Source organism: Euprymna scolopes, chromosome 21 (genome assembly GCF_053919585.1).
Source record: "Euprymna scolopes isolate OS-2025 chromosome 21, ASM5391958v1, whole genome shotgun sequence".
NCBI classification, from domain to species: domain Eukaryota; kingdom Metazoa; phylum Mollusca; class Cephalopoda; order Sepiida; family Sepiolidae; genus Euprymna; species Euprymna scolopes.
The window spans coordinates 108,953,400-108,979,084 of NC_136502.1; the positions used below are offsets into that span (position 1 = coordinate 108,953,400).

Consider the following 25,685-nt stretch of genomic DNA (forward strand, 5'->3'; position numbering starts at 1 on the left):
GTCCCGTGGAAAAGCATTGTAAATAAGAAATCTTGCAGGGAGGTATTGACGTCCTACAACATCCAGCGCTTGGAATTCCCAAATTGGTCACCCATCTGGTACTGACAAGGTTGAATGTTACTTAACTTCTAACGAGAACCAGTGTGTCAACGTGATTATGTTATCTTTTATATGCTTGTCTACTGTATGTTTTTGTATTAAATTCTATTAATCAACGTTTATTTCTGTAAGACTTTTTGTCCTATAAATTTTATTCACACATTAGCGGTGCGGGGGGGGGGGTGATCTCATCTGATAAAAACATACGTATAAATATATTTTACTTTATGCAGATTTCGTATTTATTATTACAGAGCCAATTCTCTATTGAATATTATATTATACTTTAAATATAATACTGATTTCAAAAGCTAAAAAAAAAAAAAAAAAGACTTGGGTGCCATCAGCAAGAATAGAAACCAAAACATTTAGTGCTCAAGTCATGTTCTCTACTGTTTGAGCTGTTGATAGATAAATAAGAAAGACTTAAAATTAAACCACTTCAAGTTATGAATGAATTTGCGCATGCGCAGAAGTAATAGAAATATGCTGGCAAGTTGAAATAAACATTTTGCATTTCAACTTGCTGACATATTTTTGTACGCGTTATTAATCCAAACAAAGATTTTACTTATTATAAACCATTCTGGGTGTATGATTACTATTTCCTGTTAATTTCAGTGTTATGTGACCAGTAGTTTAAGAGTTTATCGGTTAAATGTTTACATACAAAAATACAGACATTTACTGTTTTATTCATGTAGAAAAAAGTACATATTGTTTGGTTCTGAGATGAAGCTATTTTTTCAAATAATAAATTTTCATTTTAATTGTTCCAAGTCGTCGTAATTTGCAATTAACTCATCAAGTGTCACATTTCTTACTTCCTATTGCTACCACCCTCTCTCACTGTAAATTGTTTGATTCCCCACCCTTGATTTTACTTTGTATATCATCTATCACTCTCACTTTTGTGACTCTCTCTCTTTCTATTGTAATGGAGAGAATACTGGCAGAGGTTAAACAGGCTTTCTACTGCAGACGGGATCAAGGGATCAAACCAAATCAAACTGGTTGACTCGGGCTTAAAACTGGAACAACCTTGACAAGGACTAATGTAGAGTGCATAATGACGTGTCAGTGACGGAGGGACCAATATCCCTCCTCTGTCCCTAAAATATATAGAAACGCGCATGGGACATTTTTAGTCAGTCAGTTAGAATTCAGTTCCAGTTCGAGAGACACAGTCATCAATTATTCTGACAGATTTCTCATGGAAGCAGTGAGGGGTAGCGATAGACAGAGAACAGGGACGCGACTTCAACCGTGAAACAAATAAAGTTCCAATTGCCCAGAGAAATGAGATTTGCGTTGTTGTCCAGAGAAATGAGACTTGCTTTTTTTCTAGGGGAACCGACACGATCATGAGATGCAGAGACAAGATATAAAAGTACATTCTGTTTCGTTTTTATAAACCCCTCAAAAGGGCTGATTGGACGTAAATATGAACATTGACTCAATATAAGCAGACATCCCATCTCCCTCGCCCCCACAACAGAATACTATTACACAGTTAATTGTTAATGCTTTCCCATTAGTTGAACTTGAAAAGTAATATTTCACCATATATAAACAATTGATGACGAACTGCTCGACTAATTTAATGTGATGAAATGCAGCCATCAATGCTAAATTGGCATCATGCAAAGCAAAGGTGCATCCATTCTGTTTAAGAAGGAAAGAAAAATGTTTAATCGTTGTATAAAATAAAATAAAAAATAAAATTAAAATGAAATAAAAATAAAATAAAATAAAAATAAAATGAAATAAAAATAAAATAAAAAAAATGAATGCATTCATTATTTTTGCTTTCCATTCACAATACGAATCCTTCCATTTATTTATTTAAAACTATCGAAGAAAATCTATTTTAATGGATCAATATCTTTTGTACTTCCTTTCATCAGCATCATCATCATGGTAGTTGTGTTGTTGTAGTTTTGTTACTCTCCTGTTTCTTTCTGTTGTTGTGGTCGTAGTGGTGGTGGTGGTTGTTGTGGTGGTGGTGGTGGTTGTGGTGGTGGTTGTTGTGGTGGTGGTGGTTGTTGTGGTTGTGGTGGTGGCGGTGGTTGTGGTGGTGGTGGTGGTGGTGGTTGTTGTGGTGGTGGTGGCGGTGGTTGTTGTTGTGGTGGTGGTGGTCGTTGTTGTTGTTGTGGTGGTGGTTGTTGTTGTTGTGGTGGTGATGGTTGTTGTTGCTGTGGTTGTGCTTGTTGTTTCGTGTTTATTTGTTTGGATTTTTTTGTTGTACTTATTCAGAGAAGTTTTCCCGCAAGTCGTCATCAGAGATTACTCACTGATGATGGTGTTCCTGGGAGTCTGGGTGACAACAAGTCTCTCCAGATTTCCAGTACTCTCCACCTCTTTTGATAACCTTTCCAAATGAATTTGCATTATCACAACAATCGCTTCCTATTCACTTCTCCATAGCAATGACCATTTGTCATCACTGGAATTTAGGTGGCAGTTAGCCTACCCAAGGTTGTAGTCCTCTTCACACTCATCCACTAGAGGTCTGGTTAGTGCTTTCTCTTTTTGGTCTTTCCATCATGTTTGCCCCTTTGGTGTGGTACCAGTTCACACTGACATTACATTTGGAGTGGGGGGGTGGAGGGTAATTAACTTAACATTTTAAAGTTTCAGTTTTCTTGGTTTCATGTTTTCGGTTTACTTTTGTTGCGGTTTTCTATTGATTAGTTTTTTGTAACTCATGTGGGTTAGTTTCCACATTTGAAGGATTATCATTATTTACTTACTTGGAATTTTCACTGAAATTATTACCAGTAATCGCTCACTATCAAAACCAGATGGTGCTCCCTGGAGTCTGATTAACGGCAAGTCTCCCCAGAAGTTTAGTATTCTTCCTTTTGACAGCAAATCAATTTAAGTTTTCACAACAGCCATTTACAATTGAATTCTTGCTAGTAACAGCAATTTGTTGGAACTGATAAAGCAGGGATTAGACCCCCTTTTTTTTTTTTTTTTTTTTTTTTTTTTTACACAGTGGTCACCACTTATCAAGGCCCGGAAGCCACTCAGGGATAAGGGTTATTGCAAGTACATTACGTTAGTGTGGAGATTTGATGAAGTGTTTACTTAAGGGGGCGGTTCATTAGGAATTTGTTAACGTTGGACTTGAACACATCCAAGTTGTAGTCAGGTGGGAAGCAGGCAGACAGAACAGAGTTCCACATGCGTGCAGTTCTAAGAAATAAGCTTTATTCATGGAATCCACATTTTGATTTAGGCACAGATAAAGAGTGGGGGAAATTTTTCACAGTGGATTCAGCTAGACGGGTGTTTTTCGTGAAAGATTGGCGAGGGGGGACCAGAGATTGGAGTTCAAACGAGCACCTGCCATGGAAATAACGATAAAACAAGGATAGGCTCGCAACGTCTCTTCTGTGGGAGAGAGGTTGCAGGGTAGAGAAAAGGGCATCCTCCACTAAGCCACGAAGTCTATTTTGTACTGTCTAGGCAGTATAGGCTGTTTTTAGCAGCTCCTGCCCAGATATGGCAGCAGTATTCCATCCTTGGACGTACTTGGCTTTTATATAGATAGAGAATTGCATCAGTGGTGAGATATCTTCTGGAGCGGTAGAAGGATCCCACCATTTTTCCAGCGACCTTGGCAACAGACTTGTGTTCCATTTCAGATCAGGAGTAAAGGTCCAACCCAGAAACTTGTCAAAACACGGGGCCTCTCCCAGACGAGAGCCATCCATCCCAATTGATGCCAGATGCGGATCAGAGCGTTGATGATGCAATTCACTCCCGTTCATCCATTCATTTATTCACATTTTCTTAATAACCGCACTTAATTTTTTTTTTTTTTAAATTTTGCATAATACATATGTTACGCTTTGAAAAATGGTCGAATACAATTTTTGAAAACCAAAATACTTCAGCGAAGGCCAAAATTCATAAAATTGGACTTTAAAAAGGTTAATTTGTCAATCCTGGATAAGAATATAAAAATGACCTCCCTTTAATCTAGCCTTGTTACTGAATATCGTAGTAATATATGATCATTGTAATCGTGTTAGAAAGGAATTCATTTGACATGCAGCGGTTCTACACTGAAGAAAGAAGTCAATAAAACGTTACGTAAAAAGGGGAACATTTGAAAGAAATAGGGTAAAGAAAAGAGCATTGTCTACTACGAGATGTTGGACTGAAGAAGTAAATTAAATATCGAATTTTACAAAGTAATTTTATTATTTGTATTGAACTATGTAGCACAATATTACTTTCTGAGTATTTATTAGTACTTATTAAATTATCTCATTTGGGTCAGTTCTATTTTTAAAATACAATGGACATTATTTTCATAGAAATGTTAATAAACTTATATTTGTTGCATATTATTGGTTTTTCTTTCCAAAAAACTATTTTTTTTTGTGTTATCCAGAAAAATATCAACTTTATCCAAACATCTTTATTTTATTCAATACATTTATCATGCCATGGAATTTCTACGTTCCTGCTAATTATAATTATTAATATCGTCATCTATATATTTATACTACTATTATTATTATTATCATCTATATATTATTATTATTAATATTATCATCTATATATTATTATTATTAATATTATCATCTATATATTAATGCTATTAGTATTATTAATATCATCATCTATATATTAATACTATTATTATTATTATTATTTATATATTATTATTATTATTATCATCATCTATATATTATTATTATTATCTATATATATTATAATTATTATTATCATCTATATATAATATTATTATTATTATTATTATATTATCATCTATATATATTATTATTATTATTATTATATTATCATCTATATATTATTATTATTATTATTATTATTATTATTATTATTATTATTATTATTATTATTATACATCTATATATTATTATTATTATCATCTATATATATATTAATTATTATCATCTATATATTATTATTATCATCTATATATTATTATTATTATTATTATTATTATTATATGTTATCATCTATATATTAATACTATTATTATTATTAATATCATCATCTATATATTAATACTACTATTATTAATATTATCATCTATATTATTACTATTATTATTATTATCTTATATAATTAATACTATTATTATTATCATCATCTATATATTAATACTATTATTATTATTATTATTAATAGCATCTATATATTAATACTACTATTATTATTAATATTATTATTATTATCATCATCTATATATTACTATTATTATATTATTATTATTAATATTATAATCATCTATATATTAATACTATTAATATTATTATTATAATCATGATCTATATATTATTATTATTATTATTATTATTAATATCTATATATTAATACTACTACTATTATTATTATTATCATCATCATCTATATATTAATACTATTATTAATATTAATATCATCATGTATATATTAATACTATTTATTATTATTAATATCATCTATATATTAATACTGCTATTATTATTATCATCATCTATATATTGATACTATTATTATTATTGATATCATTATATATTAATACTACTATTATTATTATTATTATTATTATTATTATTATTATCTATATATTACTACTATTATTATCATTATTATTATCGTCATCTATATATTAATACTAATATCATTATTAATATCATCATCTATATATTAATACTACTATTATTATTATTATCTATATATTAATACTATTATTATTAATAATAATATCATCATCTATATATTAATACTATTATTATCATCATCTATATATTAATGCTATTATCATTATTATTAATATCATCATCTATATATTAATACTACTACTATTATTATTAATTATATTATCATCATCATCTATATATTAATACTATTATTATTAATATCATCATCTATATATTAATACTATTATTATTATCATCATCTATATATTAATACTGTTGTTATTATTATTAATATCATCATCTATATATTAATACTATTATTATTATTATTATATTATTATTATTATCATCATCTATATATTAATACTATTATTATTATTATTATTATTATTAATATCATCTATATATTAATACTACTATTATTATTAATATTATTATTATTATCATCTATATATTAATACTACTATTATTAATATCATCATCTATATATTAATACTATTATTATTATTATTATTATTATCATCATCATCTATATATTAATACTACTATTATAATTAATATTATTATTATTAATATCATCATCTATATATTAATACTATTATTATTATCAGCATCATCTATATATTAATACTACTATTATAACTAATATTATTATTATTAATATCATCATCTATATATTAATACTATTATTATTATTATTAAAGTAATAGTGGTGGCATATCGGTTACTGGTATTGATTGTGAGTTTGGAAAGTTCGTGTTCATTTCATAAAGCCACTTGAACTCAGAAAAGGTATGAACTTATCACTTTTCTTTCTCTCCCTTCCAGAAATAACATTGATCAGAGTAAAGACCCTAAGCAATAAAATGGCAGACTAAGGTATCTCCCACAGCCAATCTGGTGCCATGTTCAGTAATTGCTTTGAAACCAGTCAGTAAGGCAAATGGAGAGAATTCTGATCATTAGAAAACTCGGGTTCACCAGATTTCCGTTCTTGCAACCTAGAATGTTTAATATATACAACATTATCTTTTATGAATGAGATGATAAAACCTCATCAGAAAAAAACTTAAGTATTTTTTTTTAACTGATTAATGACAAATTGCACTTTTTTTATTGTTTTGATGCTTAGACACAATAGACAATGTAAACAATTTATCGTATACAAGTTTAATGTGTTTAACAACAGTGTTTGTGTATGAATGATCACACAGAATTTAACTGGATTTTAAGACAACATAGTCAGTTGCAGTTAAGTGGCTTATAAAGTTATTTAAAATGTGTTTTTTATAAAAATTTAAATTCATTGATATTTATTTAAAAAATGTTTTTATAAAAATTTAAATTAATCGATATTCATTTTAAAAAATGTTTTTATGAAAATTTAAATTCATTGATATTTATTTTAAAAATAATTTTGTATAAAAATTTAAAATCATTTATATTTATTTAAAAAAAATGTTTTTTATAAAAATTTAAAATCATTGATATTTATTTTTAAAAAATGTTTGTATAAAAATTTAAATTTATTGATATTTATTTTAAAAAATGTTTTGTATAAAAATTTAAAATCATTGATTTTTTTTTAAGTGTTTTTTATAAAAATTTAAAATCATTGATATTTATTTTTAAAAATGTTTGTATAAAAATTTAAAATCATTGATATTTATTTTTTAAAAAAATGTTTTTATAAAAATTTAAAATCATTGATATTTATTTAAAAAATCTTTTTATGAAAATTTAAATTCATTGATATTTATTTAAAAAAATGTTGGAATAAAAATTTTAAATCATTGATATTTATTTTTAAAAAATGTTTTGTATAAACATTTAAATTCATTGGTATTTATTTAAAAAAAATGTTTTGTATTAAAATTTAAATTCATTGATATTTATTAAAAAAAAATGTTTTGTATAAAAATTTTAATTCATTGATATTTATTTTTAAAAAATGTTTGTATAAAAATTTAAATTCATTGATATTTATTTAAAAAATGTTTGTATAAAAATTTAAATTCATTGATATTTATTTAAAAAAATGTTTTTATGAAAATTTAAATTCATTGATATTTATTTAAAAAAATGTTTTGTATAAAAATTTAAATTTATTGATATTTATTAAAAAAATGTTTTGTTTCAAAATTTAAATTCATTGATATTTATTTTAAAAAATGTTTTGTATAAAAATTTAAAATCATTGATATTTATTTTAAAAAATGTTTTGTATAAAAATTTAAATCCATTGATATTTATTTTAAAAAATGTTTTTTAAAAATTTAAATTTATTGATATTTATTTTTAAAAAAATGTTTTGTAAAAAATTTGAATTCATTGATATTTATTTTAAAAAATGTTTGTATAAAAATTTAAATTCATTGATATTTATTTTTAAAAAATGTTTGTATAAAAATTAAAAATCATTAATATTTATTTTTAAAAAATGTTTTGTATAAAAATTTAAAATCATTGATATTTATTTAAAAAAATGTTTGTATAAAAATTTAAATTCATTGATACTTATTTGAAAAATGTTTGTATAAAAATTTTAATTTATTGATATTTATTTTAAAAAAAAGGTTGTATAAACATTTAAATTCATCGATATTTATTTTTGAAAAATGTTTTTATAAAAATGTAAATTCAATGTTACTTATATGTATTCATGTCAAATTTTCTTTTTAGGTATTTTTACTAGGTATGGCAAAAAATGGCTGACAAAATAAAGCATAACACTATGCTTCTTTAAAAGGGCTTATCATAATTATGTTTTTAGTCCATCTCTAAATTTTTATTGTACTTGGAAGCTAACAGATCACAGTTAATCTCTAAAAAGAAAAAATGTATATTTGTGTGGTAAAAAATTACAGTGAAAATGTTGAAAAAAAAAACACAATTTGTTCAATTTTCAAGTCAGAATAAATCAACTTTAAAAATCTCTGGAAAAAATAATTATCAGTTTTTTAAACTATTTCAACGATAATTAGTAAATTAAAATCTTAAAATGCAGAATTTTAAAGAAAATTTATGTACTTTATAAAACTAAAAATAGCATAATAAACAAAAAAAAGTTATTTTTGGTATAAATAAACGTCTCCGTTAAATGTAAACACTAATCCTGCTGATTTTCACAAAATCAGAGGAAGTCTATCTATCTATAAAAGTGAACGTGTCTATGTGTGTCTGTCTGAGTGTGTGTATACATTTCCCTACACAATAACTCTGTCAATTTTTAGTCTACAGACTCGAAATTTGATATACAGGGTACCGAGATTTGGAAACATCTATGTGATCGGTTTTCGTCCAGAAATTTGTCTGTTAAGGGGTAAAAGTTCAACGATTTGACCTTTGAGAACTCTACCAAACTCCTCTGACAATTGTGGGTCTAAACACTTGAAATTTTAGATATAGGTTCCTTGGACATGGATCTAACTTAATAACTTGATTGGAGCCCAAAACAATAAATGTTAAGGGGTCATAATAGAGATCAAAGTTTAAAAAATTTACCACATTTTTTTTTTTTGCTCAACATACACTTCCAAACACCCGGGCAACGCCGGGCTGAAATGCTAGTTCAATAATATTTTTAAATTATTGATGCCGTTTGTTTACTAATGTTTTTCCTTAGATTTTGCAATAAAATGTTTATAAAATGTTGTTCAAAAAGTCAACTTCAGCAATTACATTACTCAGTTTATTCTTAAATTTTATTATTAATTAAAAAAATAAGCTAAAATAATTCTGTATTAATGATTGAGTAAAATTCAAATTTGAAAGAAAATGATTATTTACTAATGAAAGTTGTAAACTTATTTTTTGCCGTTCTGTCCACCAATACTTTTTCAAATTAACCATTTGGTAGAAATTATGATTTTTTAAAATCATTTTTTTCGTTTGCTAATATATATAGGGTATTTGGACATGTGGCTCATTTTTTACTTGGTTTTTAGCCTGTAAAAATAGCTGCTAAGGAGTCAAATAAATAAATAAACAGTTAACCTTGATGGGAGTAAATTGACTCACTTCAGAGCATACATACATACACATTTTTAGCTTGAAGCCACTTAATTTTTAGCTTTTATTTTTTTTTATCCATCTGATGATAGCTCAGTTGATAACGACAGTGGCTGAAGCATTAAGTAACAACTAATGCTGGAAAGACATTTTTTTTTTTTTTTTTTTCACTTTTAAAATCATTACTATATATATTGGGTCTATTATAATAATAAATAGAGAATTTCCTCTGTAATAATAAAAATGAAATTTGCATAAATTAAAATATCATATTTAAGTGTATTTTATGACTGGGCAACACCGGTTAGCCGTCTTGCTAGTAAAAAAAAATATATATATATATGGTTTTCTGTTTTATACAGTGCTAGGTCAAACTATCATCTCAATATCATTGAGGCGTTAGTTATTAATAACTCTCGACCTAGCCTGTGTAGACACAAGATTTTGAAACATCAGTTGGAAATATTTACTGATTTAAAACCACCTGAACAGTGAAAATTATATTTATTATTTTTTTTTTTCTCTCACTGGTTTTCCAACTGAAACCGATTTCCCTCTTTCCTCATTCGATTCTTAGCTTTTAATTTATCATTCTGACGTTTCCTCTTAGCGGGTCAGACGATAAGGCCTTAAGGATAATTTTAACAATTCCACCTGCCCGTTTTTTTGTTTCTTTGATCTTTTTGATTTAAATTAAATTATGTTTCCTCTGAAATTTCTCCTTCCATTTTGCTGTACCAAGAATTTACTTATATATATATATATATATATATATATATATATATATATATATATATATATATATATATATAAATTTGAGGTTGCTATTTTCCAAAGGTAGGTTAACCAGTGAAATATAACGAGGTTCATACGAGAGTGCTCAATACAGAAGTAGAGCAAGTTACATTTGTCTTTACATAAGCAGTTATTTGTTGCTACACAGTCATGAGCATGTTTCGGTCTACCAGTATTTACCAACTAGAGACCTCATCAGGCAACAATCCTTATTTCCGAAAACGGAATTCAAAATCTGGTAGACCGAAACATGCTCTTGACTGTGTAGCACCAAACTACTGCTTATGTAAAGACAAATATATATATATATATATATATATATATATATATATATATATATATATATATATATGATGCATATTATTATTAATGTATATGAAACCAATGAATGACATTTCTTATGATTTATGTGAAACAGAAAATGATGATCAAGGGGAGATAACTGCATGGTTTTTAGTATTTTATACTAGCATGATATATTTGGCACGGTCAATTCAAGTAGAAGGAACGCTGATAAAGACAGGCAGCCTTTTTAAATGATTCTAACCGTTGAAAGTGCTGAGTCATCCACACTGAGTATGTGTTACATCACACCTACATGGAACAGCTGATAACATCGAAAGTTCTTCATCTCAGAAACGAGATAATTTTATTCATTTTTTTTTTATTCCTGTTTTTCTTTTAATGTTGTTCATGAGATTTCAACTGAATATTCTTTGTCATTGGTCTAATGGTGTTGGTTTTATTTAAGTTTTAGCAGATGTTGGTAAATGTCTATTAGAATTCAAATTGTATATTTGGCATTATTAAATGATGCAAAATGCTGCTCTAAAAAAAATGGCAACTTTTGTATGTGATGTACTCGTAGTTTTCATCTCGATCAAGTTGATTATGTGCAGTTGGAGTGAATGAATATTTACACCTATTGCACATAGAAAATGCTTGTTTTTTTTTTGTAGTTTTTTTGGTTTGTTTTTTTTTTGTCTTTTTTTGGGGGGATTTTTTTTTGTTTGTTTGTTTTTTTTTGTTTATTTGTTTTTTTTTGTTTTTTGTCTTTTTTTTTGTTTTTTTTTTTCAATTTTCTCATACGTTCATTCAAACTGAGAATGACGGCTCTCTCATTAATTCCAACCAAGAGATCTTTTAAGATTCTAATCAACCCTTTAAATGCAATTGTTTGAATCTCCCTTGCACTTGGTTCACTGGGTATATTTGCCAGGTAGCTTTTTAAATTATTTTTATGGGGTTTAACTAATTGGTTAAAACTATTCAGTTAAGATAAAATACCACACAAACGGTGTCCGATAGCATGGCTTCTTTGTTCAGGGACAAAACTACAGTGACACCACTCAAGCCTCTAATTAGTTCCTCATGCAATAGTGTTCAGTTAAGAATAAGATAAACAGAGATCTCTGTCTCCTTCCCACTATTCTGATGACCTTGTGCCTAATTTGTAAATGCATTATATTATTTTTATTCCTTGTGAATATGTAATTCAAAGTGTAGTCTATCCAATTATAGTCTCAAAATAAAGTGAGACTACAACCAGCAGGTGCAGCGTAAACAGATTGTTGATGCATTACATGCAGAACCTTGTTGCCTAACAAACTAGTTTGCTCACAATGGAATAATTACTTTCATCTTGTAATTCACGCAGATTAAAAAAGATGCCAGGTGTAAGAAAATTAGTTTTGCACCTGCACTAGATATCAAATGCAGAAAGAATGCAGTGCACCCCAATGGATTGAGAAATAAGAAAATAAAGTTCAAAGTTTTTGGGTTAACTATAAGAAGTTAGATTACAAGTGGCTGAAATTGTAAGAAAATAGCAACAGCCTTAGGACCCTCCTGTCGATTTTGATGTATGAGCTTCCACCACAACAACCAAGTTGCTTGGAAATCCACACAGATGATTTGTTTATTGTGGTGAAGGCTTTGTGTAGAACCAACCACACTTTTTGGTATTACTGCTGACCTTTAATGGTGCAGATGACTGCCATAGGACAGAGTATACAGTAGATCGCAGATTTTTACATCAGAGTTAGCTTCTCCTAGATACATGTTTTAATGAAGACTGAGGGGGCATCTCTCCCAATGAATTAATGCGCCTCCGGTTACCAACCTGGTAATTTCTATGGCACGGTGCAGTACATACAGCAACTACCCTTCCCAAATGATCACCCATCTGGTACTGACCAGGCTCAACGATGCTTAACTTTGGTGATCTGGCAAGAACCGTTGTGTCAGCAGCCAAGATGCAGAAAACAAACAAAAACATAAATAATCTAAAATAAACTAATAAAAAAAATTAAATCAGCAGCAGTATGATACAAAATACATACAATAAGATCCTTTTTTTTTTTTTTAAAGAATTAATAAACAGAAATGCATATAGATTTAAATGAATGTAACTATGTTATGTTATGTGGTACTATTTAGCTGCCTTTTAGGACAAGGGAGATAAATCCGTATTCACAATGAAACTAGATGTTTAATAAGAATAAACACTGTTTTATTTACACAACTTTCCAGCTGTAGAAATAAAAATTATCTTCCCTATACATTTCGATCATTAATTCCAACCCTTGGTAATTATTTCGGGTTTGTATTACTGTACACATAGATTCGAAAAAGTTGTCAAAAAACAAATATATAACAAATAAATGTTATCAAAGGCAAGATAAGTTACTTTTCTACCAAACTGGATATAATTTTCGTGTTTTTATTCAATTTAACATGTTTATTCAGCTCGAAAAGCATACAGTGTTTACCGATGTATTGGAAAATTCAAATGGCGGCCGATTCTCTCTTTAACATGGTAAGTTTGGAAAAAGGTGTAATAAATAATAAACTAGACAAAATACTGTTAGAAATTCGCTCACTATATGTTACCGTGACATAACTTGACATATATTCGGTGGTTTTTAATAGTATTTTGTCTAGTTTATTATTTATAACACCCTTTCCCGAACTTACCGTGTTAAAGAGAGAGACGGCCGCCATTTTGAATTTTCCAATACATCGGTAAACACTGCATGCTTTTCGAGCTGAATAAACATGTTAAATTGAATAAAAACACGAAAATTATATCCAGTTTGGTAGAAAAGTAACTTATCTTGCCTTTGATAACATTTATTTGTTATATATTTGTTTTTTGACACCTTTTTCGAATCTATGTGTACAGTAATACAAACCCATTATTTCTTGTAAAACAATGAAGATTACATAGGTTATTTAATTTTATAAAGCTACAAGTAAATTTAATTTACTGTTATGTGAACACAACCGATAATGTTCAGTTTCCTTACTTGAATTATTTCAAGTGAAGCAAATGCTAAAATGTTATTTTATGCATAATTGCTTGATGCATATAGCTTTGTTGTTCTTGTGACAGAATTACCTGAGTTATCTCCCTTGTATTTATTCTGCTCAACATGAGTCTGAAATCTCGCCCATCCACATATGGAATTTAAGACATGAGCTTTATGTTAATGGTTGGTTTTTATACTTTAAATCAAGTGACCATAAGCAATTCTCATTTAAAATCAGCTGCTCCTAATGTTATGTATTCAAATTATCTATGCTGTGTTTACACACACCCACCCAACACACACACACACACGTGAAGACTTGAATGCCTACCAGACACTATCCTCAAGTGTATAAGGCTTCTCTGTACAGAGGTTTATCAGGACCATTTGGTATGATGACACTTTCCCCCCACAAGTGACTGATTATTCAAAATCACATAATAAGATTTTCTCAATATGGCTACCCTCAAACTGGTTTGTATAAGAAATGGTGCTACCTGCTTCAAGTGACGTTGCCTAGACTAGATGAATTCATGCCATGGAATCTGGCAAGACCAAGAGACTACAAGAAAGATATACAATAATGTGATTAACTGGTCAATTGATGAAAGGAAAATTAATATCCTGCACTTCTTTACTGACCCAGCATTTGAGAAAGGAGCTTAAATGAAATATTTGAATATCTATGTATCTCCTATAGATATCAAGTGTTAGTCCAAATAAATGAGCCCTTTGATATCTGAGGACTTCGACCGAAGTAAAATAAAACGGAAAAGAAATATATTCTGAAACAGAGACATAATGCGCATCTGTGGGCATGCAAAAAAGGTCTGCCTCGCCCACAACATCTTCCATGGATGGTGCAGTTTAGACTAGGACCTGTTCTTCTCCCCTACCCCAAATCATGGGCTCTGTGGGCATGCGAAAAAGGTCTACCTTCGACAATTCTGGAGGTTTCGACGCCAAGCAGCGTTCTCAGTTCAAGAAGCATCTTTTAGGAACCAGCTACCCAATGAGATCATAAATCAGACCAAACTACAGGGCTTCAAGGTGGCCTTGGACAGACACTGGTCAGACCTCCACGCTTTTTCCCCTGTATAGTTTCTCTTCGTACATAGTCCCCTAAATTCTCGCTGACTTTTTCCCTTTTAAATGGCAATCGTATGTGTGTTTATTCTTTGCACATTAAATGAATGAAAAATTATGGTTGATTAGTACTGATAATAATATTACTAGTAATAAAATAATTTGGAGCATTTTACGATACCTTTTATGTCAAGAATGCTTCATGTGTAAAATTTGATAGGATTTTTCCAATATTTTTTTTTTTAATTCACACGCAATTTTTTTTTTATTTTTAAGTTATAGGCGTGTTTTATTTTTGTTTTAAACTCGTGGGCGTTTATTTGTTTTGTCGTTATTTTTAACTTGTAGGTGCTTATTATTATTACTATTAATATTAGAAGCAGTAATAATATTATAATGCTGATTTAGAGTTATCCAAAAAATCTGTTCATGCAAAAATTTACTTTCATCATGACTAATGTTTGCGTAAAAAAATTTTTTAAATCCAAGGCGTGATTATTGAGAAAAGTGAAAACTATAGAATAGACAAACGGGAATGAATTATTAGGTCCAATCTCTCCTTCATTGGAGGACCAAAAATATTATTTTTTTGGTAGTTAGACAAATAGTTTTGAGACTAGATTTCTGGCTTTATTTTTTTTTTTTCAGGCAAAGTTTGATTCATCATTTAGAGACAAAAATAAAAAGTTACAACTCAGAATTATCATTCTGAGTTGTAACTTGTAAGATGCTGTAAACTATAAATTGAAAAAACTATGCATCTTCATATTAATATTTCTTTTTCTTTTATTACATTTTCACCCCAAACAAGGCACATTGCCACTTTGGTGTAGGGGGCTACTATCAGGGGCAAAAACTACTGGGGTACTATGTTGGGATTTGGGCAGCAAGATGTCGGTTCGTGTTACACTTGAACTTCTGCATGTCAGTACAGTTGGGGAAGCAGGGACCTGGAATGGAATTCCAGAGTTTAGCGGTTCTGGAAAAGAAACTACTGGAGTAAAAAGATCTTTTACATCTAAGGATCTCTACTGTGTGTGGGTGGGATTTAGCTGCCTGTCGGGTTTGTCGAGGGTGTCTATGTCGTGGGGGCACAAGTGTCTGCAGTTCGGCAGAGCATTCACCATTAAAATACTTGTAGAACAGGCAATATGTTCTATGATAACATGTGTGTTATTTATTTTGTGTGTCACGCTAACATCCGAGTGACTGTTGTTTAATTGTTATGACGTTCCATTTCTTGTAATAAATCATTTTACCAACAATTCTTGATAAGTTTTGGTTTCGGTTTCGATTATAGCTGATGGCACTCAAGTTATATATATATACTTATATTTTTTTCATAAGATTTGGTTTTAGTTTCAATTCAAGTTGATGCACCTAAGTCATCTGGATATATTTTTTTTATTTTTGAAATCACAACATTATAATATATAAAAAATCAATGTAACATTGAGTCTATAATAATATATACAAAATCTGAAAGAATTAAAATATCATATTTAAGCAGACTTTACGACCAGGCTACGCCGGGCGTCCCTGCTAGCTTAGATAAATACTTTTGCAGTTTGAACAAAAAATCTACAATAATATCAGAGCATCTCCATTTACACTGAACCTCTACAGAATGCCAACATCAATATATTACATATGAATGAGTTCCCTGTGGAAGTTCCACAGGTCTCGTTAGTTATTATTAATATTTTTATGATGCAGTTTTTATTTATTACACTGTTAGCCTTTCACCGATATGCACTTTCCATTAATGTTCTTGACCTTTCGGCCAAGACCACAGTGTAGTATCTGTTCTGATGCTATACTTCACCTTTTCTGCCCTCGATCAGTGAAGGAGTAATCCTTCAATAACTACAAGAAACCTTCTCTACCATTAATAGCAATGGCTAAGAACACATTACTTGAAAGTACTTCCTTTAAACTCCTCGGCCTAACGTTTACAGGGAACATGAACTGGAATAGATACATTGAGAGCATTGCCAAGGCTGCTGCAAAGAAGGTGGGCTCTCTCTCTCTACCGTACTAGAAAATTACTTACGCCTGAAAGTATCCTGTACCTCTATAAGACCACCATTCACCCATGTATGGAGTACTGTTGTCACGTTTGGGCTGGTGCATCTGCTGCTTGTCTCTCACTCCTGGACAGGGTTTAAAAGAGAGTCGCCAACCTGTTAAGTCCTGAACTGTCATCTAGGCTTCAGCCTCTGTCCCATTGACGAGATATTGCATCCCTCTGCCTGTTCTACAAATACTTTAATGGTGAATGCTCTGACGAACTACAAGCACTTGTACCTCCTCGACGTGACTACCCCCGACAAACCCGACAAGCAACTAAGTCCCACCCCTTTACAGTAGAGATCCCTAAGTGTAAGAAAGCATTTTACTCCAATAATTTCTTCCCCAGAACTGCAAGTTTTTGGAACTCCCTTCCGGGATTCTGCTTTCCCAACTGCAATGATATGCAGAAGTTCAAGTGTAATGTTAACAAACATCTTTCTACTCATCTCCCTTCATAATGCTCCTCCAAATTAAGTCCCTGATAGTAGCCCCTGCTTCAAAGTGGCACTGTGCCTTGTATGGGGTGAAAATTGATTAAAAAAAAAAAAAAAAAAAAAAAAAAAAAGATTGAGACAATTTTTATTTTTGTTCCTATCCAGAGTACCCCTTTTTGGGGAGCTGGATTTTCCCCACATTAAAAACCGACCTTGTGTGGAACTCTGCCCTCGTGGGGAAGCAAGTCAAGAGGAACAAGTATAAGATAATTGCATAATGGATGTACATTATTGTCACGTGAGAAATTATTTTGCTTTCAGTTTGAAGAGCACACATCAGGGGAGACAATCGGAAAATCAAAAATCTCTATAAATGTACCTATTTACAATGCCTCCCTACGGGACAGAGTTAGACACCAGGGTCGTTTTTTAACGTGGAGAAAAGGTAAACAAAATAAATGAAAAAAGGCAAATAGATAGGAACATGAACTTCTCCATTGTTTAATGGAAACTATTTTAGTTGTATTTACCTACTTATCTCCCTTAGTTTTGTTTCTCATCCAGGAGAAATGCAGTTAGTGATTGCTCACCTTTGCTTTACTACAGATTTTCAATTTCTTGGCCTCCGGGACAAGATCAAAGTGTAGTATCTGTTCTTCAGATGCTGCACTTCTATTTCTTGTTCTCTTTCGGTGGAGGAGAAATCCTTCACGACTGAGACAATTTTTATTTTTGTACCTTTTCTCCACGTTAAAAAACGACCCTGGTGTCTAACTCTGTCCCGTGGGGAGGCATAGTATATAGGTACTACAGATTTTCAATACACACACCCTTATAAGGTGTATCCATTGATTTTTTTAGACTAAACGGAGTCCTTATATATATATATATATATATATATATATATATATATATATATATAATTATTTCTACAGCCAAACAACGTCGCAGACCCACAAGAATCATGGCAGCCAATGAACCGGAAGTCCAAAACTAGAGTTTTGCCCTCATACGGGCTGCAACGTTGTTTGGCTGTGTAAATAATTATAAATAATCTCTCACATTCTGGAAATTATATATATGTATGTAGGTTTGCATTTTTAGAGGCAGTGAACTTCAAATTAAAACTAGCAGGCTGCCCAGAGTTCTCCAGTCATAAAATACACATAAATATTATATTTTAATTCATGCCGATTTCTCATCTATTATTATAGAGCCAATTCTCTACTGATTATCATCCAATGTATAGAAATGATTTCAAAAGTTATAAAAAAAAAAGAACTCGCATGGTACCATCCACTAGAATTGAAACCAGCTTGAATCATTATTTATCTCTCCAGTGTCTTTTAGTCTGAGCTACTGAGAGATGAATATGAAAGGTTAAAAATTAAGTGACTTTGAGCTATGAATGTTTAATTTTGCACATGCACAAAAGTAATATATATATTATATAGCATAATTTAGATGCCCAATTTTCACAACCACGCATTAAATCAAGATGTACAGGCAATTACGCATCGAATATTGTCTTCCAAGTAGTCTATTGTGTTTGGTTTATCAGCAAAGACATGGGACTTTACACATTCCCACAGAAAATAATCTAATGGGGTTAAATCGCAAGAATCAGGTGGCCAGTTGATAGGTCCATTTAGTGAAATCTTTTGTTCATCAAATATTTTTCTCAGTAAATTAATCATATTGTGTGGTGTAATTCATGTAGTTCCGTCCTGTTTAAACCGTACGATGAATTGCCAAACCAAGCTGAATTAAAAATAACTGATAGTTGCCAAATCTGCAATTAAAGAAAATAGTTGTAAATTTTAAGTTTGCTGCCTCTAAAAAACATCCCCTCTCTCTCTCTCTCTCTCTCTCTCTCTCTCTCTCTATATATATATATATATATATATATATATATATATATATATATATATATATGAATAAAAAAGAATGCGAAAAGTATAAAAGCTTATAACTTTTCTTTATTCGTTTTTAATTGGTGACGTGCAGGAATACAAAATAATAATATTATGAAAAAAAATTAAAAAACTTTTTTCATAAGTATATAATTTTCGACCGATCCTTCAGTCTTCCTCGGTGTAGTCTATAGTCGGTATATATTAGTATATATATATATATATATATATATATATATATATATATATATATATAAAATAAAAAGTTTTACATTTGGATTTTACCGTCACTGGATTTTTTATCTTCCACCAGACTATCCATTCATGCGCCATCACCTTTTTCTTCACCATATTCCCTCTGCTTCACATTTTTTTTTTTTTTTTTTTTTTTTTTTGTTTACAAGTAAGATCTTTGACTTACTTGTTGTTTTATCCTTCTGCATGCAAAATCCGATCCCGCATTTTGCTAATTCCTACCCTCTGATGAGAAGGAAAGTATTTCTTTGAAACTCCGCGGATTAAGGACTATCCATTTATATATATATATATATATATATATATATATATATATATATATATGTCCTTAACTATTTACCTAACAGTTTTCCTACATATTTACTTATCTAAAGTAAGCATTATAACTTATTTCCAACAGTATAATATGTATGAAATTGCTTTTTTGTTAGTATTCCTATTTCCATATGTAATACTTTTTTTTTTTTTTTAACTGTTAAATAAACGGTTGATTTCACTCATGAAGCTAGAATTAAATGAAAAAAATGACAAATTAAAAAAAAAAGAAAAAAAAAAGGCTCACACAGAATTTGAATGTGTGCCTCAGAAAGAGAGAGTGTATCAGTAATTCAACCTCCAAGCTCTGTGATGAATCTTTATTTTTAATGGTAATGTAAGCATAATCTACTCAAGAATTGCATCCAGTATTGAATATGATGAACTTGCTGATATTAACTTAGTATTGGAATTTCTATTTCTGGGAATATATTATGTATTAAACTGCTATTTTGTTGATACTTTTGTTTGCCATTAAATAAATTATTTTGGGGAGTAAGCACAGAAGCGTGTACTCCATCCCAACTATTATCAATGGACCTGAGGTAATCTCGTCAGCATCAGACAAAGCCAAACTCTTTGTCAAGAACTTTGCAGTTAAGTCTACCCTTTACGATCAAGGCTGCCAACCCCCAATATTTCCTCCTGTATCAGAAAACACACTATGTGATATACGTATATCTGTACGTGATGTTGCCAAGCTAATCAAAAACCTTGATTCCAGTAAAGCAACTGGCCCTGACGGTATTCCTATTATAGTACTCAAAAAACTTCAACCTGAACTAGCGCCCATACTTACAAAACTGTTTAAACGTTGTCTTAAGGAGAATAGTTTCCCATCTCCCTGGAAAATTTCATCAGTATGCCCTGTATTTAAGAATTCAGGTGATCGCTCATCCCCCTCTCAGTACAGGCCAATAAGTCTCCTGTGCGTCATGAGTAAGTTGCTGGAATCTGTGTTAAATAGAGAAGTAATCAACCATCTCAACAAAAATAACCTTCTTAGTGACACTCAATATGGTTTCCGTTCTGCTAGATCTACAGCAGATGTGCTTACAGTTATATCTCATAGGATTAGCAAATCTCTCGACGGAGGCAACCTTTCTAGGGCAATTGCTCTTGACATATCTAAGGCCTTTGATAGAGTATGGCATAAAGGTTTACTTCATAAGATCTCTAGCTATGGTATTGCTGGAAATGTCTTCTCAATTATTAAATCATTTCTTTCTGATAGGTTCATAAGAGTAGTAGTTGAGGGGCAAAAATCAGAAGCTCACAGTATTAATGCCGGTGTCCCTCAGGGATCCATCCTGGGCCCAACTCTTTTCCTGATCTATATTAATGATCTTCCAAATCACATCCTCACATCATTTGTAGACATCTATGCTGACGACACTACCATTTATGGTAGCACATCTAAGACAGTAAACGACCAAGTTCTCTCCAATTCTCTCTCCTCTGATCTTGAGCACTTAGTACAATGGGGTAAGGAGTGGCTGGTTACTTTTAATGCATCTAAAACCAAGCTTCTCTCTTTACATCATCAACATTCTGATCCACATCTGGCATCAATTGAAATGAATGGCTCTCGTCTTCAGGAGGCCTCAAGTTTTGACAAGCTTCTTGGCTTGACCATTACTCCTGATCTTAAATGGAACACGTACATCAAATCTGTTGCCAAGGCCGCTGGAAAAATGGTGGGATCTTTCTATCGATCCGGTAGATATCTCACTGCTGATGCTATTCTCTATCTATATAAGAGCCAGGTACATCCAAGGATGGAATACTGTTGCCACATCTGGGCAGGAGCTGCTAGAAAGGACTTGTCCTGCCTCGATAGAGTTCAAAATAGACTTCGTAGCCTCGTAGGAGATGTCCTTTTCTCTTCCTTGCAACCTCTATCTCACAGAAGAGATGTTGCAAGTTTGTCTCTGATGTATCGTTATTTTCATGGAAAGTGTTCGACTGAGCTTCAATCTATGGTCCCCCCTCGCCAAACTTTCACAAGAAACACTCGTCTAGCTGTAAACACTATCAATAATTCCCCCCACTCTTTATCTGTGCCTAAACCTAAACGTAGATTCCATGAATAAAGCTTCTTTGTTAGAACTGCACGCCTGTGGAATTGTCTTCCGTTTCCCTGTTTTCCGGCTGACTACAATATGGTTGTCTTCAAGTCTAACGTAAATAAGTTCTTGATGAGCCGTTCCATATAAGTTATCAAATTTACCAAATTTTCAGTACTAATGATTACTATATTGTCGAATTTGTAATGTACATTTAACCCTTATCCTTGAGTGGCCTCTTGGCCTTGATAGTGTGGTGATGCCTATGTAAAAAAAAAAAAAAAAAAAGCAAAAAAGAAAACAAAATAAAAAATGTACAGGATTTGATACTGTGTCTTCAGAAAATTAAGATGTGGGTTGCCTTTAACTAAAAATTAGAAATTAGATGCTCTTTATTCCAAGTGCCTAAACACGGTTCTAGGATTTGAATGGAGCGATCATATTACCAACCAAAAAGTCAGAGATTACACTAACCAACATGTAGTATCATCAATAAATCTGCGAATGACGTCTAGGCTGGCTCAGACATAACCTAAGATTGGCCTTCAGAGAATTGCCAACCAAGTACTCCAATGGAACCCTGATATAAAAAGAAAAGGAAGACCAAAAATAAACTGGAAGTAAATTATTGATAGAAATTTAATTGCAACAGGAAGAAATTAGGAGGCTGCGGATCTGGTTTCAGATAAAAAAAAACTAAAAAAAAAACAAACTATGGTATACTTTGACTGCCTCGTGTTGCAAGATGCAGATATTTTGTAAATCTCCAGAAAAGCGATCTTTAAATGCAAGTGTCGTCTGACTGCTTGACCAATGAATCATGTGGCTTGAAAAAGCTGAATAGTTTGTTGATTGGTTGTTTTTGTTTTCAGGTCATTTAATGCTGAATCCAGTGATTGTGAAGAGTAGGTTTTTAATAGAATATGTATATATTTGTTTCCAGTCAGTTTCTATTTAACCCATAGTTGGGACCCTAACAGGTACTACCACTCCGGGTCAGAGTGGATCTGGGAGCAATGGCAATTAAGGGGTGACTCCACACTCCCCAAAACCTGCAAGCTGGGGCCTCACCATCGGATATAGTTTAAGGTCATATCCAGGACCTGAATAGGTTGTAATTGAGTTGGAAGCCATGTTTAGTTTCAGAACAGTTTCCAATGGTTAGTTGTTCTATACAAGTCCTGGAGGTCACTGGTTCTCAGTAGACAGTTCTTTTGTTCAGGTTCCTGACTTTATAATTTTTGTAGCCACAGAGCAAAAGATTCTTCCCGTGTTGGCACGAAGAAAACATATGCAAGGTTGCTACAGAAAATGTTTAATTTTTATGGAGCAATTCTGGTTTCTGATTGGTTGTTAGCAAAATGTGAATTAATTTGATTTGTCAGTTTCTAGCAGCAGCGTTTATAAAAAGAATCTCCCAACTGTGAGGGACTGTACTCCCATTATGGATGAAAAATATTGCAACACGTTTCATTCACTTATGGTTTGCTTTGTTTATTCCCAGCCCTGTGAATTAAACTAACCGTTTATTTTTATGGCATTACCTACATAAACCTGAGTGTATTGATTTTGTTTTTTTTGCAGACTGTTATCCTCATCTTTATAGTTGTTGTGGTTTCACTACGTTTCTGGCCTTGTTCAGATAGTTCATAAGGCGAGAGGAATAGTTGAAATGTGTTGAAACAACAACAACTATGCAGATGAGGATAACAGTTCACAAAAACATCAATACACAAATTATGAAGCCTCATATCAAAGGATTCCAAAAAATAAAAGTAATAGATAAAGCAGAGTGCCAAAAACAAAAAGCATGATATCATCTATTTAAATATGTGAACATAAACAATTTCCTACCATCTCTTCAAGATCCTGTTTATTTTGGGGAGCACCAGAAAAGATGGTGCCAAATATGTCAAGATGCTTAATGACAGAATTCTTGGGGCAACTTTACTGTGTCTACGAAAAAATGCGTTTCAGAGAAAAACATTATTACATACTCGCGTGTCATGTCGAAATTAGTATAAATTCCAAAAATTATGAAAAGTGATCCAGCAGAAAAATAATTATAAGTAAAAACCGACTTTTTAAAAAGTTGCAATTTCACTATAAATTAACCCTTCAGATGCTTGAAGCCAGGGGGAGATAACTGCTTTCAATTCAGCCATATTGAATATTCTCGAAAATTTAGCTCTAGCACGTCTTCTGCTGGATGATGTTTCGTAAATTTTTGGAATTTATACTAATTTTGACATGACACGTGATAATGTTTTTCTCTGAAATGCCTTTGTTTGAAAATACACAATTGGGTAGGCCGATACACTATGGTAAAGTTGCAACAAAATCTTCAAAATGTCTGATGTATTTTCAGTCTTCTGGCAAATTATAGATTGTCCGTCACTGTGCAAGTGTTAACGAGAAGTTTAGAAAAAAAAATGAAGATTAAAAAAAAAAAAGCACAATATACAAAATATAGAATAGTTACATTTCGTACTCACTTGGTTCCTCTCGACTGTGCCCGGAGCCACCTCTGCTCCAGCCATCATCCCTTTTACTGTGACAGTCAGGGGTCATGAATTGCTTACGCTCTGAGTCTTTGCCACGAGATTTGCCAGAGATTTCCTATGAAAAGCAAAATAGGAAGAAAAAAAAAAACATGTTAGTTGTCTTCATTAAGCAAAAAGTAATTCATGACTACGGTGAAATAGAGGAAACTTAGATAGTATGGGCACGTAATATGTTCAAAAAGAACTTGCAAAGACCATCTCCTGCAAGGAACAATCTAGGGGAAAAGTAGACAGAAGAAGTGATCCAACAACATCTTTGATTGGACAGTTACTCAGGAAGTTGCCCCCATCCGCACCAAGTAGAGCTAACTGGTCTACCATACAGTGTTCCTGTCTTACTGGTGAGTTGCGGGACCAGTAACAGTAATTTATAAAGCATTTCAGTGAATAGAAACCCCTACCTTCTTAAGGTGCATCTTATCTAAGTAGGGAATATTTATATTAAATTCAAGAACTTCTATAGAATTTCGAATTTAACCTTTATTTCAAGGATCTCCAAAGTTTTTGAATGGTCTGTGTGTGTGTGTGTGTGTGTGTGTGTGTGTGTGTGTGTGTGTAAGGAGGGGGTATATTGCTGACTTTTTAGAGCTATGTGGGCCAAAAAAAAATAATTAACCTGGGCATGTTTTATACTGTTTTGCTTGTTAGCCAAACTGTTTTTTGTTTTTTTCCAAACCTCATTTTTTAAATTATTTTCTAGACAAAAAGAAAAACCAGTTTGCGCTTTCACATTTTCATTTAAAAAATTTTTCCTAGATATTTTTATGTTTTCCATAAGAACTCCATGGGCTGGATCTGGTCCGTGGGCCATAGTTAGGAGATTTCTGTTTTATTTGATTCATGAGCCATATTGTTCTCATCACACCAACCATAAAGTGGAAGTGATAATTCTACCTTCTTTTGATCTAATATATAAAAGGCTATATGTCTGTCTGTCTTCATATTTTCAAACATTATCTTTTCCAAAACGAAAAGTCATGGAGCAGCGCTAGGAGTCTCAAAAGCTTGGATTTTTTAGGGGCCGTTCTTTTATGGGTCTTTAGCCTGTTAAAATAGTTTTTAATGGTCAAAAATGGGTCAAAATTGAAAAAATC

General features: G+C 31.3%; 1 protein-coding gene across 3 annotated transcripts in view; it reads right to left on the reverse strand.

The window, feature by feature from the left end:
• The window catches only part of LOC145242990 (protocadherin beta-16-like), a 161,568-nt gene that overhangs the window by 11,897 nt on the left and 123,986 nt on the right, over positions 1-25,685 (reverse strand). For 2 of the 3 annotated variants that reach the window (XM_080106115.1, XM_080106116.1), the window contains exon 3: positions 24,523-24,646. In XM_080106115.1, coding sequence (XP_079962241.1) covers positions 24,523-24,646 — 124 coding nt within the window. Of the gene's footprint in view, positions 1-24,509; positions 24,647-25,685 lie in introns of all 3 variants that reach the window. The other variant, XM_080106117.1, reaches the window with a different exon arrangement.